Genomic DNA, 17,133 nt, shown 5'->3' on the forward strand with positions numbered 1-17,133 from the left:
CCAGGTGGGGGGTGGGGGTGGGGGGGAGATGAACGCGGAGATGCGGAGCGCGAGGTTTCGCTAGCGAGGTAGAGGGATAGCTGGCGAGATGGCTAGCTGGCGAGGTAGCTAGCTGGCTAGCTGGCTAGCTGGCTAGCTGGCTAGCTGGCGAGACAGCTAGCTGGCTAGCTGGCTAGGTAGATAGAGAGCTAGCTGGCGAGCTGGATATGTAGCTAGCTGGCGAGATAGCTAGCTGGATAGCTGGCTAGCTGGATATATAGCTAGCTGGCTAGCTGGCTAGATAGCTAGCTGGCTAGCTGGCTAGCTGGCTAGCTGGATAGAGAGCTAGCTGGCTAGCTGGCGAGATAGCTAGCTGGCTAGCTGGCTAGCCCTCAACACGCCACACACGGCCGCAAACCCTAACCCTCAACCCTACCTCCAAACCCCAAACCCCAAACCCCAGACCCTAAACCCTAAACCCTAAACCCTAAACCCTAAACCCTAAACCCTAAACCCTAAACCCTAAACCCTCACCGAGAGTGAGGCCCGAGAAGAGGGCGCTGCCGAGAGCGCAGACAATTGCGAGGCTGATGGAGAGGGCTGGGGGCAAAGAGCTCTCCACCGCAGACTCGACCATCCTCTGCTGCTGCAGCCAGCCGGCCCGCGCCCTGCTGCTGCTGCTGCTGCTGCTGCTGCTGCTGCTGCTGCTGCTGGGGCGCGGGCGCGGGAGGGGGTGCTGCGGCTCGCCGGGGACGCAGCTGCTGCGCTTGCTGCTGCTGCTGCTGCTGCTGCTGCTGCTGTTACCGCTGCGTTTGGACGTGCTCTACCGCTGCGACTGCTGCTGTTGCTGCTACCGCTGCGTCCAATGGTGCTCTACCGCTGCTGCTGCTGCTGCTGCTGCTGCTGCTGCTGCTGCTGCTGCTGCTGTGTAAACGCTGCGCGAGGCACGGGTCAAGGGCCTCTGCAGACCCGCCGGCTGGGAGGCCCAAAGAGTCAAAGAAGACAAAAGAAGAAACAAAGAAAAGACAAAAGAAAAGACAAAAGAAAAGACAAAGAAGAGATAAAAGAAAAAACGAAATAAAAGATAAAATGAAAGACAAAAGAGGAGACAAAGGGGCCGCCAAGCTGCGTCAGCAGAAGCCCGAAAGCACGCGGGGGCTGCGCTGCAGCTGCTGCTGCTGCTGCTGCTGCAGCTGCTGCAGCAGCGCGGAGCTCCGGGTGTACGTACACCTCAATCCACCAGCGCCGCACCGCTCTGCAGCAGCAGCAGCAGCAGCAGCAGCAGCAGCTCCAAGGGCCGAGGAGGGCGCGCGAGGCAAGGCAAGGAGACAGGAAGGAGACAGAGAAAGAAGATTCAAAAGCTCAGCAAGAAAGACACTGCTGTGCTGCTGCTGCAGCACTGCTCTGGGGGCCCCCAGGAGGGCCCCCCGAGTGACTGTGGGGCGGCTGCAGCAGCAGCGGCGCTGCAGCTCGCAGGAAGGGCGGCGCGGGCAAGCCCTGGGGTGGCTGTTGCTTGCTGCTGCTGCTGCTGCTTTGCTGCTGCTGCTGCTTTGCTGCTGCTGCTGCTGCTGTGGCGGCCGGGAGAGCGCGGGGGGAGGCGACTCGCAGCTAAAAGAAAAGCCAAAAGCCCCGAGACGAACTCGGAAGGCCCGAAGCGTCCACAATGCTGCAGCAGCAGCAGCAGCAGCAGCAGCAGGCGCTGGCGGGCCCAGGCGGGCAGCAGCGGGGGCAGCTGGGGTCTGCGGGCGCAACAGGGGTCTCAAGGCCGCTTTGTTCCTTCGGAGTATTCGAAATCCCCCAAAATATCTTTTTAACTTGCAAAAACGAGCCGAGATTCACATTGCTGCGCGGCATGCAGCAGCAGCAGCAGCAGCAACAGCAGCAGCAGCTGCTGCTGCAGTCAACGCCGCCGCAGCAGCAGCCAGAGCCTCCCGCCGCCGCCGCCGCGCGCCGCCTCCCAGCTTCTCTTCGGGGACCTTCTTGCCACTTTCAAGTGTATGTACACCTGGGAAATGAATTACAAGTGCCAGTCCAGGGCCCCCAGACTGCAGGCTGTGGCCGGCGCTGCCGCCGCAGCCGCCCGTGGCTGCTGCTGCCAGCGCCTTTGCTGCGGCGCTGCAGCAGCAGCAGCAGCAGCCCTTCCGCAGCAGCTATTAATGCTTTTAAACTCTAAAAGGAGATGAAGCAGCAGCTCAAACCCAACACAAAGACGGGACGGCGGGGGGCCACGACCCGCGCAGCTGCGCGGTGTCTGTACACCCAAGCAGCCGAAGCGCCACACGCCCTTAACTGCTGCTGCTGCTGCTGTTGCTGTTGTTGCTGCTGCTGCTGCCCTGCTGCAGCGGGCTTCGCGCTGCTGCTGCGGGTGCGGCATCGCTGTTGCTGCTGCTGCTGCTGCGTTCCAGCTGGCCCACGACTGCTCTAGCCTGCTTGCATTTCCCCGCTGCTGCAGCAGTGTTGCTGCTGGTTCGCTGCTCCCGCTGCTGCTGCGCTGGTGCTGCTGCCCTCCAGCCGCTGCTGCCAGCTTGATAGTGCTGCGCTGCAGCTGCTCTATCCTGGTGCTGCACTCGTGCTGCTGCTGATTGCTGCTGCTGCTGCTGCCCGGCTGCTGCTGCTTCCTGGGCAGCATCTGCTGCAGCAGCAACTTGCAAGAGCGGTGGAGCTTCGGGCAGCAGCAGCAGCAGCCCTCTGCTGCCACGGCAGCCCCAACCCCACAGAGCAGCTGCCTCCGTCATTCGTAGTGGCTGTAGCCTCTCATTGCTGCAGCAGCAGCAAGGTGCTGCGTGCTGCAGCGATAAGCTGCTGCATGCAGCAGCAGTAAGCTACAGCCCTTCTGTGGGCTTTGCTGCCTCTGCAGTCGGACGACCGCTTCTGCTTCTGCTGCTGCTGCAGCAGAAGCAGCAGCAGCAGAAGCAGCAGCAGCAGAAGCAGCAGCAGCAGAAGCAGCAGCAGCAGAAGCAGCAGCAGCAGAATTAGCAGCAGCATGTAGCTGGCTCCCTAGTGGCAATGCAACGGGACACAGAGTCCTCGAGCATCTGAATTTAAATAGAGAAAAAGGGAGTGTTCGGGTTTAGGGTTTGGAGTCTAGGTTTCGCAATGTGGGGTGTAGGGTTTGAGATTTGGGGTTTAGGGTTTAGGGTTTAGGGTTTAGGGTTTAGGGTTTGGCCTTTGGGCAATCGGTTTTCTTGCGTAGGGGAGCAGCCGCCGGAGAAGTGACCCCGGAAAGCTGCTGCCTGTGTGTTGCTGCTGCAGCAGACCTTGTTGCTGCTGCAGCACACCTTGTTGCTGTTGCAACACACCTTGCTGCTGCAGCACACCTTGTTGTTGCTGCAGCACACCTTAATGCCGCTGCAGCACACCTTGTTGCTGCTGCAGCACACCTTGTTGCTGCTGCAGCATAACTTGTCGCTGCAACAGACCTTGTTGTTGCTGTAGCATACCTTTTTGCTGCTGCAGCACTCCTCGTTGCTGCTGCAGCACACCTTGTTGCTGCAGCACACCTGTTCGGTTGTGCAGCACACCTTGTTGCTGTTGAGCCACACCTTGTTGCTGCTGCAGCATACCTTGTTGCTGCTGCAGCAGACTTTTTTGCTGCTACAACACACCTTGTTGCTGCTGCAACACACCTTGTTACTGCTGCAACACACTTTGTTGCTGCTACGGCACACTTTGTTGCTGCTACGGTACACTTTGTTGCTGCTGCAGCACACCTTGTTGCTGTTGAGGCACGCCTTGCTGCTGCAGCACATCTTGCTGCTGCAACACGCCTTGTTACTGCTGCAACAGACTTTGTTGCTGCTGCAGCACACCTTGTTGCTGCTGCAGCACACCTTGTTGCTGCTGCAGCACACCTTGTTGCTGCTGTTACTAGTGGGATGTCTCGCTGCACTGCTGCAGCAGCTGCACTCAGTCTTGACAGCAGAATATTCCTCCTATGTCGCACTGTGTTGCTGCTGCGTCTCTGCTGCTGCGGGGCTGCTGCAAGCAGCAAGAATGGTGCAGCACTAAGACAGCAGCAGGATGGCACTAACGGTAGCTGCCGCTGCAGCTAGCTGCTGCTGCTGCTGCCTCTTAAGGATTTTTTTAAAGCTAAAACAGTTTTAAATGAAGCTTTGAGGCAGCTCTGAGCCCCAGAGCCACAGCAAAAGCAGCTGGGACAGAGCGCAGGCAGAACGGCAGCAGCCCAAACCCTAAACCCTAAACCCTAAACCCTAAACCCTAATGCAGCTACGCAGCCCTGCATTAACTCAGTGGTTATTCATGGCCTGAACAAGTGCTGCTGTTGCTGCTTGGCCTTTCATCTTCTTACACGTTTTCTTGTCCCGCTGCTGTTGAAAGACAGAAGCCTTCGAAGTTACGGCTAGGGTTTAGGGTTTAGGGTTTAGGCAAGGGTTTGGGGTTTAGGGCTTGGGGCTTGCCAACAAGGGCTTTGCGTGGGACAAGCTAAGGAGAGACAAAGCCTCTAACGTCGAGCGAGAAGCAGTTTGAGGCCGATTTGCTTTTTTGCTGCTGCTGTTGCTGCAGCTGCTGTTGTTGCCGCTTTTCCTGCTGCTACTGTTGCTGATGCAGTTCTATTTTATTTGCAGCAGCTGCTGCTATTCTCGTTGCAGTTCGTGCAGCCGTTGCCGCTGCTTGTGTATTGTCTCAAGTTGCTGCTGCTGTTGCTGCTGCTGTTGCTGCTGCTGTTGCTGCTGTTTTTGTTGTCTCTGCTGTTCCTCTCTAAGGGTTAATTGTGTTTTTAATTGCATTCTTCAGGGTTTAGAGGCAAACGGGATTAAATTCCTTTCTTTCAGTCGCGGGGTCTCGAGGTGACCTTGCCAGCGGGATGGCTGCAGTGTACAGACACCTCAGTGTCTGCAGCTAACCCAGCCATCCAAATGAGTCCTCAGTTTTTGTTAGACTTCATTTTAAAAGGAAAAAAGAAATGCATTACAAACTATCTAGCCTCTCTAGCCACGCCTGCCGCCGACAGCGGCCCCAGTGGGGGGCCGCCAGGGGCCCCCAGAGGGGGCCCCCCCGCCTCCTCCGGGTCGCAGGGATCTTATGGCGAATTGAGAGTCCTTTTTGTATATTTTTGGGTCATTTTTTGTGTTTTTGTCATTAAAACGAGGCGTCTGTACACCTGCGCTCACGTGAAGTCTGCTGCTGCCCCCAGAAGCCTCGTCTAGCCAGCGGAGGCTCTGCACAAAAAGCCGCATTTCGCGCTGCTGTGGCTCTTTGAGAGCTGCGCCGTGGCCCCAGTGCATGCAGCAGCTAAGGAGCAGCAGCAATGGCCCCATCTGCTGCGCCTAGGCGCGCTGCGGGGGGCCCCCGGGGGGCCCCCAGCTGACTGGGGACTGCGGGGCCCCTGGGCAGCTAAGGGCTTATGTGGGGCGCTGTGGGGCAGCAGGCACAATAGCTAGCTGCTGCGCTGCAGACCTGCTGCTGCTGCTGCTGCTTCAAAAAGTGCAATCAGGCCGCTTCTTCAGTGCCCGCAGCAGCAGCAGCAGCGAGTGCTACTGCTGCCGCTGCTGCTGCTGCTGCTGCTGCTTCAGAGCCAAATTATAAAGCGCAGGCGCAGCATGGGAGCTCCTGGGATGCAGCAGGAGACCTCCAGAAGACCTCCGTCTGGGGGTCCCTTGGGGGCCGCCCCGTCGTTGAGTAGCAGCAGCAGCAGCAGCAGCAGCAGCAGCAGCAGCAGCAGCAGCAGCGACATGAGGCCCACTCCCCAAATAAAGCGGCGTGCCCCACAGCAGCTGCATGCTCCTGCCACCACGGAGGCCCCTACTGTACCCTCTGGGGGGGCCCCCCGGGGCCCTGGGGGGCCCCCCGGGGCCAAACAAAGGCGATTGGCAGCAGCAGCAATTAGAGGGCCCCTTGCTTTCTCCGGAGAGGCTCCCAGTATTGGCAGTCTTACACGGGACAGTGCAGCAGCAGCAGCAGCAGCAGCAGCAGCAGGGAGACCTGCAGCTGCTGTGTCTTTGGAACCAGCAGCAGGTGCTGCTGCTGCGGCGCTCGAGGCCCGCATCTTTCCAAGAGTTTCAGGGGCTCATTGCTTCCGAGAATACGCGCAGCAGGTGCTGCGTGCTGCTGCTGCTGCGCTGCAGCAGCAGCAGCAGCAGGTGCTGCGAGCTGCTGCTGCTGCAGAGCAGCAGCGCCTGGCAATGAATAGCTGCGGGGGTCCCGGGGGCCCCCTTTATGCCTTCCCACAAACATGTCTTGATGAGGGTTTCTCAGAGGGCCCCCTTGACGCTGCAGCAAAGCTGTTGAGAAAACTGTGTGCTGCTGCTGCTGCTGATTGCTGCTGCATCGGCCGTGCTGCTGCTGCTGCTGCTGCTGCTGCGGAGATGCACGCAGAAGAGTTCGTGCTGCTTCAGCAGCTGTGTGCGGCGCTGCTGCTGCTGGGGGCCCAGAAGCTCCCCGAGCCCAGTTTGCTGCAGCTGGAAGGCCCCGCTGCTGCAGCAGCTGCAATTATTGGAGTGGAGGAGCTGCTGCTGCGTGCAGAGAAGGCACAGGGGGGCGTCATAGACTATAGCAGCAGCAGCAGCAGCAGCAGCAGCAGCAGCAACAGCAGCTGGTGCTTGTCGAGCAGCAGCTGCCAGGCCGCGCTGCTGGGATGTCTCCTACGTGTGCCTGGCGAGGGCGGCGGTTTGCTGCTATTTGCTGCTGCTGCTGCACTGACGGGTCCCCAGAAAAAGCCTGATTCAAGAAGCAACAAAGAGCAGCAGCAGCAGCAGCAGCAGCAGCAGCAGCAGCAGCAGGAACGGAGTTTCCCTGCCGCAGTAGCGTGCACCACGTGGGGCACTTTTAGCAGCAGCGCCTTTGTGTCTCTGGAGCTGCAGCGAGAAGGGGCCCCAGAGAAGCAAGGGGCCCCCCTTGGTGCTGCAGCAAGCAGCAGCAAATCAGCACAGCCCCCAACAGCTAGTACCCTTTCTGGGCGCCTGGCCCTCTCGGGGGCCCCGGGGGGCCCCTGTCTCGTGGCTGTGCGGCAGTGGCAGCTGCTAGCTGCGCAAAGTCGCAGGCGCAGCCGCCCAGCGAGCTGCAGCATGCAGCAGCAGCAGCAGCAGCAGCAGCAGCAGCGGCTCTTGCTGCAGCAGGCTGAGGCCACAACTGCTGCCCACACAGCCAAATACCTGGGCGCAGCTAATAAAGGCCCCTCTCCCACAGAAACCAACTTGCTGCATTCTCTTGAGGGCCCACTGGGGCACCGAGACCCCAGGGGGCCCCCCCAGGGGCCCAGGGGGCCCCAGGACCCCCGGGGGCCCCCGGGGCCCCTGGGGCCCCTGGGGCCCCCGGGGCCCCTGGGGCCCCTGGGGCCCGAGGGGCCCCTGGGGCCCCAGAAGCCTGGAGCTGCGGTAGGTACTAGTAGAATTAAAGAAGAAGCTGGAGAAGGAGACAGAATAATGCTGCGAGTTGTTCCGGGGTGTCTTTGTTTTGCTGCTCCCTCAGCTGTGTTGGTGCCGCTGCAGCAGCAAAGACACGGACTGTCAAAGCAGCAGCAAGCTGCTGATGGAGCAGCGGCGCGGGGAGGTGCAGAAGCAGCAGCAGTAGCAGCAGCACCAACAGCAGCAGCAGCGGCATCTGCAGCAGCGACCACTGCAGCAGCAGGGCTTGTTGCAGATACAGCAGCAAGGCAAAGCCAAGCAGCAGGAGGGGCAGCAGCAGCACAACGAGGCGCTGCAGTCGCAAGCCGGGCAGCAGAAGCAGTAACAGGAAAAGGAGCAGCAGCATCAGCAGCAGCAGCAGCAGCAGCTTCTGCTTCAACTGCTGCTGCAGCGCCGCTGCAAGGCGGGCCCCGCAGCGGTGACTCGCTTGCAGACGCAGCTTCTAAGAGCGGGGGCCCCCCTCCTGCAGCACAGGGGCCCCCCACTGAGTCGTTGTGGGCCCCAGTTTCGTGCCCTTTGAGGGTAGCTGGGGAGGCCCCGGCAGCAGCAGCAGCAGCAGCAGCAGCAGCAGAATCAGCTGCGCATGCAGGCATTTCCAGCGCCCGGCTACAGCACGTAGGCCCTCCAAAGCCCAGAAACATTCCTTCAGCCTCAAGGGCCCCCTGCGGGTCTCCAGCACCCTACGGAGCTGCCTCAGCCTGCCCTGCTGTTTGCCTGTGGGGCCCCCAGGGGGCCCCAGGGGCTCCAGGGGCCCCAGGGGCTCAAGGGACCCCACAGGCTTCAGGGGCCCCAGGGGCCCCAGGGGTCCCAGGGGCCCCAGGGGCCCCAGGGGGCCCGGGGGCCCCAAGGCCCCCGGGGCCCCCAGGGTCGTCGGGGGCCCCAGGGGTCCCAGGGGCCCCCGGGGCCCCTGGCGTGTTGTGCTGGCCCGGAGAGTTTGTGGGGCCCCCTCGGGGGTCTTTGGTGGTATACGGGCTTGTGGTGTCTGTCTCCCCGCTGCTGAGTCCCCCTAGGGACACAGCTGCTGCCATTTGTGTGGCGCGGCTGTCTTGCCTTTTTGTAGGAAAGCTGCTGCAGCAGCAGCCCAAGCAGCAGCAAGTGCTGCCCCACGGGGCCGCAGCAGCGCAGCCACTGAGGGGCCCCCACAGCCCCACTTGGGGGCTGCAGCTGCAGGCGAGAAGCAGCAGCAGTTGCACTGGGGGCTGCTGCCGCTGCTCGCGCTGCAGCAGAAGCAGCAGCACAGGCGGCCCTGGTGGCAGCAGCAGCACGCGCCAATCCAGCAGCAGCAGCACAAAAGGTAGAAGTCCAGGCAGCGACAACTGCAGCAGCAAATGCTGCTGCAGCGAAGCAGATGAGGAATTGTTCTTTTTTTCCTCAGCAGCTGCAACTGCCCGACTGTGCCTAATGCCGGGCAAAGTGGCTTGCGTTGCGGGGGTGCAGCTGCAGCGCCTGCGCAGCAAGAAGCAGCAGCAGCAGCAGCAGCTGCTGCGGCTTGTTGCTGGCCCCGCAGCTTTCATAGCTCAGTGGCATCTGGGGGAGCTCAAGGCAGCACTAGAGGCCTCGCAGCAGCAGCAGGGGCCCCTGACTCTCTTTGCTGAAGGGGCGGTGCAGCAGGAGGAGGAAGTGCAGCAGCAGCAGGAGCAGCAGGAGCCGGTGCAGCAGCAGACGCGCAAGGAGTCTTTGCTGCTGGGCGCAGCAACACTGGGGGAAGAGCAGCAAAGTCCCTTGCTGCTGCTGCTGCAGCAGCTAGTTGGCGCCCTGGGGCCGTCGGCACTCTGCGACGGCCGTCTGCCGTGGCTGCTGCCGCTGCTTCCCATTCGCGGTGAGGCAGCTGCGCCTGCTGCTGCAGCTGTGCTGCTGGCAGCCAGCAGCAGCAGCAGCAGCAGCAGCAGCAGGGCGCTGCAGACGCTTCGCAGCTGCCTAGGGGGCCCCGATGCCTCCGGGACTTCTTTGCTGCTCTTTCTGGGGCGCCAGCTGCAGACAGGGGCCCCCTTTGAAAGCTTAATGGCACAGCCTGTTTGCTTCCAGGGGCCCGTCACGAGCTGCCGCGGCAGCAGCAGCTTCGGGCTGCTGGGGGGTTTGCTGCAGTGGCAAGCCTTTCCCTGGTGCCTCAGCAGCAGCGCCGAGAGCAGGGGCGTTGTGGGCGGCTGCGGCGCCTTGCTGCTGCTGCTGCAGCAGCACTTGGGCTGGCGGGACTTGGGCGCCAGCGGCCGAGACATTCTGCGCAGAGCAGCACGATGGGCAGCAGCAGCAGCAGCAGCAGCAGAAAGTGCAAAGCCTTGTGCGGGCTGTGGGGCCCCTGCAGCAGCTGGTGGGGCCCCTCGGGGAGACAGAGACGCCTTGCATGCAGCCTGGGGGCCCCCGGAGGCCCTCCCCGTGGCCCTCATATCCAGCAGCAGCAGCAGCGTGCTGCTGCTGGGGACCCCTGCCCTAAGGGGCCCTGGGGCGGGGCCTCTGGGGGGACACAGCTATTCTCAGGAAGACAGCAGTTTCGCGCTGCAGCTGCTGGCAGCAACGAGGCCACACGCTTCGTTCCAGCGATGCAGCAGCAGCAGCAGGCGCAGCAGCAGCAGCAGCAGCAGAAAGCACGAGAGAATCTGCTGCTGCTGCTCCTGCCGTGACAGCCGCAGGGGCAGCTTCTGCCCGCGAGGGAGCTCTTCTTCCTTTATTCATAAAACGAGGCTTGAAGAGGACACACAGCCACATCCAGCAGCAACAGCAGCAGCAGCAGCAGCACTTGCAGCAGTCCATGGAGCCGCAGCGGCCATACGAACTGCACCTGCTGCTGCAGCTGCCCATGGAGCGCCAACAGCAGACGCAGCAGCAGCAGCAGCAGCAGCAGCAGCAGGAGACGCCGATGCGGCCCGCGGGAGCACCTGTGGGGCCGAGAGCCCCGCAGCCGGAGGCCCAGAATCCGAGAACCCTAGCAACAGCAGCAGCAGCAGAAGCAGCAGCAGCAGCAGCAGCAGCAGCCCTCCACTCCTCAGCCTCTTGTGCTGCAGGCACGCGTCGGCAGCTGCGGAGATTCTTCGCAAGTTTCCAGCTTTGTGGATTCGCGCATTTTTTGGCTGTCTCCACGCTGCAGCGGAAGGCCCTGGACAAGAGGGTGCAGCAGCAGCAGCTCCGGCTGCTGCAGCCGCTGCTGCTGCTGCTGCTGCTGCTGCTGCGGTCCGCTGGCCAGCAGAGGCAGCACACGGCGCCCCATGGTGCGGCTCTCCCCACACTTTGTTGCAGCCATTTGTGGGCCCCTGTGGTCTCACAGGCCGCTGCCCCAGAGCCTCGGAGGCGTGGGGCCCCTGGCAGCCTCTGCAGCCCCAGGAGGTAGACTGCAGCAGCAGCAACAGCAGCAGCAGCAGCAGCGGCAGCTGTGGGGGGCGCAGCGGAACGTCTCCAGGGTCTGCTGCTGCTCTGCCTGCAGGAGCAGCAGGAGCCTTGTGTGGGGCCCCTGCAGCAGATGCTTCTTTGGGGCCCAGGGCCTTCAGCTCAGTCTCTTTTTGGCTGCTTCGAGACGCTCAGCTGCTCCTGCTGCGGCTGGTGCAGCAAACTGCTGCTGTTGCTGCAGCGAAGGCGTTCTGCTGTCTCTCGGCGGCAGCAGGGTGGCCCGTCCCGTGCTCCTGCGGGGTGCGTAGCAGCCGCTGCTGCAGCAGCTGCAGCAAGGGCGCCTGCTGCTGCAGCAGCAGAGCAGCGGAGGCCCCGCTGCAGGGCCGAGTGGGCAGCACATTGGCTGCTGCTGTTGCTGCAGTGGCTTTGAATTCGCTGGAGGTTTCTGCTGCGCATATGGCGCAGCTGCCGTCCCTAGGAACTCCGCAGGCAGAGTCAAGAGCAGTCTTTTTCAAGACCTGCTCCAGCAGAACTGGAGCCAGCAGCAGTTGCTGCTGCTGCTGCTGCTGCTGCTGCCAGTCACTAGGTGCAGCGAGAGCAGAGGCTGCTAGCTGGGAGGCAGCAGAGGCCTCGAGGAGATACACGAGGAAACTCTGCGCTGATGTGCTGCGGTGGCTGGCGCTGCTGCAGTGGCACGAAGCCCGCGTGCCTGTGGCGGAATGCAGCAGCAGCAGCAGCAGCAGGGAAGCAGCAAGTGGTGCTGTCGGCGCTGCAGCAGGCTTTAGGGAAAGCCTCGTTCCCTCCTACGACTCATTTGGAGTCGCTGCGCCAGCTGCTCCTGACACAAGGGCCTCAGGGGCCCCTAGTGCTGAAGCTGCTGGGGGTGGCGGTGCTGCTGCTGCTGCTGCTGCTGCTGCTGCTGCTGCCGGTCCCTGCGGCTTCCCCGAGGACTTGCCGCTGCACCGTTTGGTCCCATTTGCTCCTCTGCCGGAGACACAGACTCAGGAGGCCGCCGTTTTGCTTCTCTCGACCGAGGGCACACTCCAGCGTCAGCAGCGGCTGCAGCAGGCGCAGCAGCAGCAGCAGCAGCAGCAGCAGCGGCAACAGCAGCAGCAGCAGCAATGTGACCAACACAAGCCCGGCTCCGCCTTACGTCGCGCACCTTCAGCAACAGCTCTGCGGGAACAGCGACAGCGAGAACCGTGCATGAGGCAGCAACAGCGGCAGCAGAAGCAGCAAGAGGTGCAGCAGCAGCAGCAGGTGAAGCTGCAGCTGCAGCACCGCATGCAGACATTTCCTGCAGTCAGCTGCACTGCTCTTAATGCAGTGGACTCTGCTGCTCTCTTGGCAGCAGATGACGTCTGCGGCATCGCGGGGTTTTTGCATAGCGGGCCTCCGCCGCCGGTCTTTGCTGCTGCGCCCACGACGGCTTTCAGCAGCAGCAGCAGCAGCAGCAGCAGCAGCAACTGGACCTTAAGTCCGGGCCAACGTAGTCTCTGCGGCAACTTGCTACTGCTGTCTGACCAGTCGTTAACAGTGCCTCTGCTTCTGCTGCCCTCCTGTCCTCACAAGTGCCCCCTAAGTGCTTCTTCCCGTTTGCTGCAGGACCTGCTGCCAGCAACAGCAGCAGCAGCAACCCCTTGGCGGCGCTCTTTGTGTGTCTCTCTGGATCGTTGCTGCTTAGTTGCTGCTGTCTTTGTTGAGGCCCACCCCACAGCCGCGCGGCTTGCCGCTGCGCTGAAGAAAGCAGCAGCAAAGCGCCGGCCGCTGCAGCAGCAGATGGCTGCCTCTTCTGGGAACGGAGCCGCAGCAGAGGGCCAACAGAGACAAAGGCAAAAGCAGCAGCAGCAGCAGCAGCAGCAGCAGCAGCGGCGGCCACAGAGTGAGAGGGCGGAAATGTCATCTCTTTCTGCTGCAGCAGCTGCTGCCTGCGGCTCTGTATTTATGCAAAGCTCTCCACTCGGCGGTTTCATATCTCTTCTCATTTGTCCTGCTGCAGCTGTGCGCGTGACGCACTGGTGCCATTCTGCTGCTGCTGCTGCTGCTGCTGCTGCTGCTGCGCCACATCTGTCTGGACCTCCCCCAGCGGGGGGCCCCAAAGAGCTGCCTGGTGTTGGCAGCTCTGTTGGTTGTTTTTATTTCTTTTTGAGGAACAAATGCTGCGTCGCGCTGCCTCTGGAAACGGCAGCAGCAGCTGCTGCTGCTGGGGACTCGCAAGGAGACTTCCAGCAGCAGATTTGCCTCATCCAGGGAAGCGCTTTTTGTCCCTTAAAGGACCCTTTGCCCAATGGGAGTGCTGCTGGGGAGGGGCCCCAGCAGCAAGACAGCCTCATAGTAAAGGACGGGCCCCCCGCTGCTTCGGCCCCGCATGCTGCAGCACAGAGGAACGCATGCAGCGGCAAGAAGCTGCTGCTGCAGCAGCCCGCAGCTGCGCCTGCTGCTGCAGCAAAGCCTCAACGGAGACAGTCCCTTCGCCTCGGCCGCGAGGTGACGTTTCGCGTGCCGCCGGAGCAGTTTGCTGCCCTGCAGCGGCTAGCCTTCTACGTGGTACTGCAGCAGGTGCCGCAGCAGGCAGCAGCAGAAGCAGCAGCAGACGCAGCAGCAGCAGCAGACGCAGCCAAGAGGCGCACTCCGGGTGTTTTCTGGGATCCCCAGCTCCCGGAATCTTTCTTTTACAGAGAGGTTTTGGCAGAGCCTCTTTTGGAGGATCTCCAGCTTCGCAGCTGGGCGAGAAGCGGCCAGTGGGCAGCTCCCGCTGTGTGCACTGAGCAGCGGCAGCAGCAGCAGCAGCAGCAGCAGCAGCAGCGGCAAGCTGGCAGCAAACGACGCAGGGAGGCCCCAAACTCGCTGCCTCCGATGTCTGCGTGGACCTTCATACGCTGGACTGCCGCTGAGAAAGAGGAGCAGCAGGAAGCAGCAAGGGGGGCCCCCTTCTCACCTGGGGGCCCCAGGAGCAGCGCCGCTGTTGAGAGGCCCCCTAGTGAGGAGGAAGCAGCCAAGTGGCTCGCAAGGCAGCTCGATGAAGAGGTTTGCTTCTGCGGGCGTGGACTTGGGCGGGAGCCAGCAGCTGCAGCGGCAGCCGCTGCTGCTGCTGCTGCTGATGCTGCAGCTGCTGCTGCAGGCGGCCCCAGCCGCTGCCCTGAGTGCCTGCTGCTGCTGGCTCGGTGGACTCTCCAGTGCCGCTCAGCAGTGCATGCGGAGACCCAGCGGGCCCACAGCTCGGTCTCGGGCCTCATGGCAGCAGCAGAGAAGTGGCTGGGGAGTCTCCCGCCCGCGCTGCTGCTGGGGGCCCCTGGGGCCCCTGCTGCGCCGAAGAGGCCCCGGGTTTCCCTCAAAGGGTTCACAGTAGCAGACATTATCCTCCAGCCGCTGCGCCAGGGGGCCCCTGCCGGCGAAAAGCCCCAAGAGGGTTTAGGAGGGGGCCCCCCCCGGCGCGTGGACTGGCTGGTTGTCAGGTGAGGCTTTTAGTGCTCTCGGAAGAAGGGGCTGGGCGGGGGCCCCCAGGGGCCCTCTCTGAGGGCCTAAGGGGCCCCTCTCTGAGGGTCTAAGGGGCCCCTCTCTGAGGGGTTAAGGGGAAAGAAGGGGGCGAGGCTGCGCGGCGTGGGCCTGGCGGCTGCAGTGGATTTAGCCCCAGGTGGGGTTGGTGTTATTTTGTCTGCAGGCTGGCGGGGGCCTCCTGGTTTGGGGCCCCCGGGCCCCGGCCGCGGGGAAGTGTAAGAAACCACAGCCCCAGCTGTGGGGCCAGGGGGCCCCCCGGGGAAGACGCGGGCTTTGTGGACCTCTGGGTGCCCCCAGCTGTTGTGCCTGGGAGATTCGATTTGCTGCAAGTTGGCATGCAGGTAAACTTGGGGCCCTGCCTGCTGGTGCTGCGGGCGGCCCCTCCGTGGCCGCAGCCCTTCCGGCGGCTCCGCGCAGCAGCTGCGGCAGCAGCGCCAGCAGCAGGGAAGGCAGCAGCAGCAGCTGCTGCTGCTGCTGCGGCTTCGCCAGCAGCAGCTGGGGGCTCTGCAATCCCCATCAGCAAACAGAGCTTGGGACTGCTGCCAGGGGAGACGCTGGGGAGCTGGCTGCCTCCGCTGTTGAGGGCCTGGGCAGCAGCGCTGGGCGAAGCAGGTGGGGAAGGCCTGGGGAGGCCTTTTGCTGCTCGCTGCTCCAAGTGCATGCGCTGCAGCTCTGCAGCAAGCCCCACAACCCCGCTGGGAGAGCAGCAGCTGCTGCTCTCCCTCGCCCTGGGGAGTGCCTTTCCCTGTGGCCAGGCCCGAACCTCACAGCCCTCTGGGGGCCCTGCGTGGCTGGCGAAACCCCCGAAGTGCTGCGGCCTGCAGCAGCAGCAGCAGCAGCAGCAGCAGCGCCAGGGCGCCGTGGGAATGCAGCAGCAAAAGGGCTGCGTGGCACTGCAGCAGCAGGAGCCACGGGGGGAGCCCCTGGGTATGGCTGGAGCCACGGCGCTGTGGGAAGTGCTTTTGGAGGCCACCCCAGCAACAGAAGTGAGCTGTGTTGGTTTTGCTGCTGCTGCAGTTTCCCTGAGAGCTATTCCCTCTCGACAAACAGTGGAGGGCCCGCCTTTTGTTCGGAATACTTCTTGGCTGGGAAGCAGCAAAAGCCCGCCACGGGTCCAGCCAGCTGGAGCTGGGCCTTTGCTGCCAGCTTCTGGCCCTGCAGCAGCAGCTGCTCCCCCCACCCACCCGCTGCTGCAGCAGTTGCGGCACCGCTACGCTCTTGCCCCCGGGGGGCTTCCGCTGAGTGCAGCAGAGGCGGCAGAGGCTGAGGCATTAGGCCAGGAGCCTGCGGCCTCCGCGGGTTCCCCAGCGCAACCTCTTTGGCTGGGGGCTGGCCCCCACTTCGGCAGCAGCAGCAGCAGCTGCTGCTGCTGCTGCAGCTGCCTTGGGGGGAAAAGAGCCGCGGGAGAGTCTCCCGGAGTGCCAGTGAGCCTCAGACTGCCTCCTTTATTTCGTGGGACGGAAAACAACTCTCGTCCGGCAGCGAGAGCTGGGGGCCCCCTTGCAGGGGCATCCCGCCCCAAGGCCGGGGGCCCCCTTCCAGGGGCCCCCCGGCCTTGCACTAGCCACGCTGCTGATGTCTGGCCTGGCCCCACAAAAGGCTGTAGTCACAGCCAGCAAAGCAAGGGGGGGCAGCGCAGCCCACGCAGTGGTGGCTGCTGCGTGGCTAAGGCTAAGGGGCAAGAGTTGGGGGCTGGCGTTGGTGCTGCTGCTGCTGTCCCCTTTGCAGTGTCCCCACAGAGGATAATAAACACTTCGGCCTGTGGCCTCTACTGCGGGTCGGTGGAGGGCCTTTTGGCACTGCACCTGTCTTTCGTGTGCCGCCGTTGCCTCAGCGAGCCCAGCAGCAGCAGCAGCAGCAGCAGCAGCAGCAGCAGCAGGCGCTGCGCCTGTGGGGCGGCTGCGCAAGGCGAATACGACATGAGCAGCAGACTTGGGGGCATTCAAATGGGGGCCCTTGTTGCTTTTGAAGAGGCTGCCACAGGGAGACTGCTGCTGGTCCTTTTTCAAAATGCAGCAGCCCTCCGCCTGCTGCAGCACCTTGGCTGCCTCAGCCACTCCACGGACGCAGAGGCGCTTGACGCATGCGTTGCAGCCATCGTGCATGCGCAGACAGATCAGCAGCAGCAGCAGCAGCAAGACCTGCTAGCGAGCAGCAGCAACGGGGCCCTCGTCTACGGCGCCCTGTGCTGCGACGCATGCAACACTGCCGCCAAATGGGTGCTAAATTCAGGCGAGGGGTTCTTAAAGGGGGGCTCCAACATTCGAGTCCGAAAGCGAATCCGAGTGGAGGGTCTTATACGCCCTGTTGGCCCTTTTCAAGCTTGCTGGCCTCGTGCTGAGTTTGCTGCTGCTGCTGCAGCTGCGGGGGATGCTGGTGCAGCGGACCGCACGCGCTACTTTGGGCAGCAGCAGACACTGTGCCTCCCGGTCATTTTTGCAGTAGACTGGGTAGCTCTCACAGCAGCAGATACGCTGCTCAACATTCACAATGAGTATATGGACTTGATGCAGCAGCAACACTAGTAGCGAGCCTTTCGCCCTCGTGTCTGAGATGATAAGGCAACTAGTTGCACTTTCAGAAGCAACGGCACCTGCTGGTGCTGCTTCTACTTACCCTCAGGTGGTCAAATGACCTCCTGTGGTTCAAAAAGCCGGAAAACCAACAAAATACGTAAGGAAAACTCCGCACTTTCGCTTCTGCTGCGGCTCTATGGCTGTTAGTTTCTGGTCTGCGTGCTGCGCATGACTGGGCAATTCCCATTGGCAGCAGCAGCTGCTTCTGACCTTTAAAGCTGCACTCATGAGCCCTGTGGGAGGTGGCTACAAATGGCAGTTAGGGAACGTTTTCGAATAAACAAATGCGCACAGAGAAAGCTAAGAATGGGACTCCAGCGATTTAGGTCTTTTCAGGTTGCACTGGAAGCTAGAAAAAGAAGAAAAAGAGTGAAACGAGTGCCTCTTTCACATAAAAC

The 17,133-nt window shown here is 62.4% G+C and overlaps 2 protein-coding genes across 2 annotated transcripts; one reads left to right on the top strand and one right to left on the bottom strand.

The window, feature by feature from the left end:
* Window positions 1-2,264: 2,264 nt before the first annotated feature.
* On the bottom strand, window positions 2,265-2,714 carry ENH_00030530 (hypothetical protein; the record flags this gene model as incomplete). The annotated part of the gene is made up of 1 exon (XM_013580111.1): window positions 2,265-2,714. The coding sequence occupies one exon, from the start codon at window positions 2,712-2,714 to the stop codon at window positions 2,265-2,267; it is 450 nt and encodes a 149-aa protein (XP_013435565.1).
* Window positions 2,715-5,540: 2,826 nt separating this feature from the next.
* ENH_00030540 (hypothetical protein) lies at window positions 5,541-16,684 on the top strand (the record flags this gene model as incomplete). The annotated part of the gene is made up of 2 exons (XM_013580112.1): window positions 5,541-14,116; window positions 14,323-16,684. The coding sequence occupies 2 exons, from the start codon at window positions 5,541-5,543 to the stop codon at window positions 16,682-16,684; spliced, it is 10,938 nt and encodes a 3,645-aa protein (XP_013435566.1).
* Window positions 16,685-17,133: the final 449 nt, after the last annotated feature.

Source organism: Eimeria necatrix, genomic scaffold, assembly GCF_000499385.1.
Source record: "Eimeria necatrix Houghton genomic scaffold, Enh_scaff222, whole genome shotgun sequence".
Classification (NCBI taxonomy): Eukaryota; Apicomplexa; class Conoidasida; order Eucoccidiorida; family Eimeriidae; genus Eimeria; species Eimeria necatrix.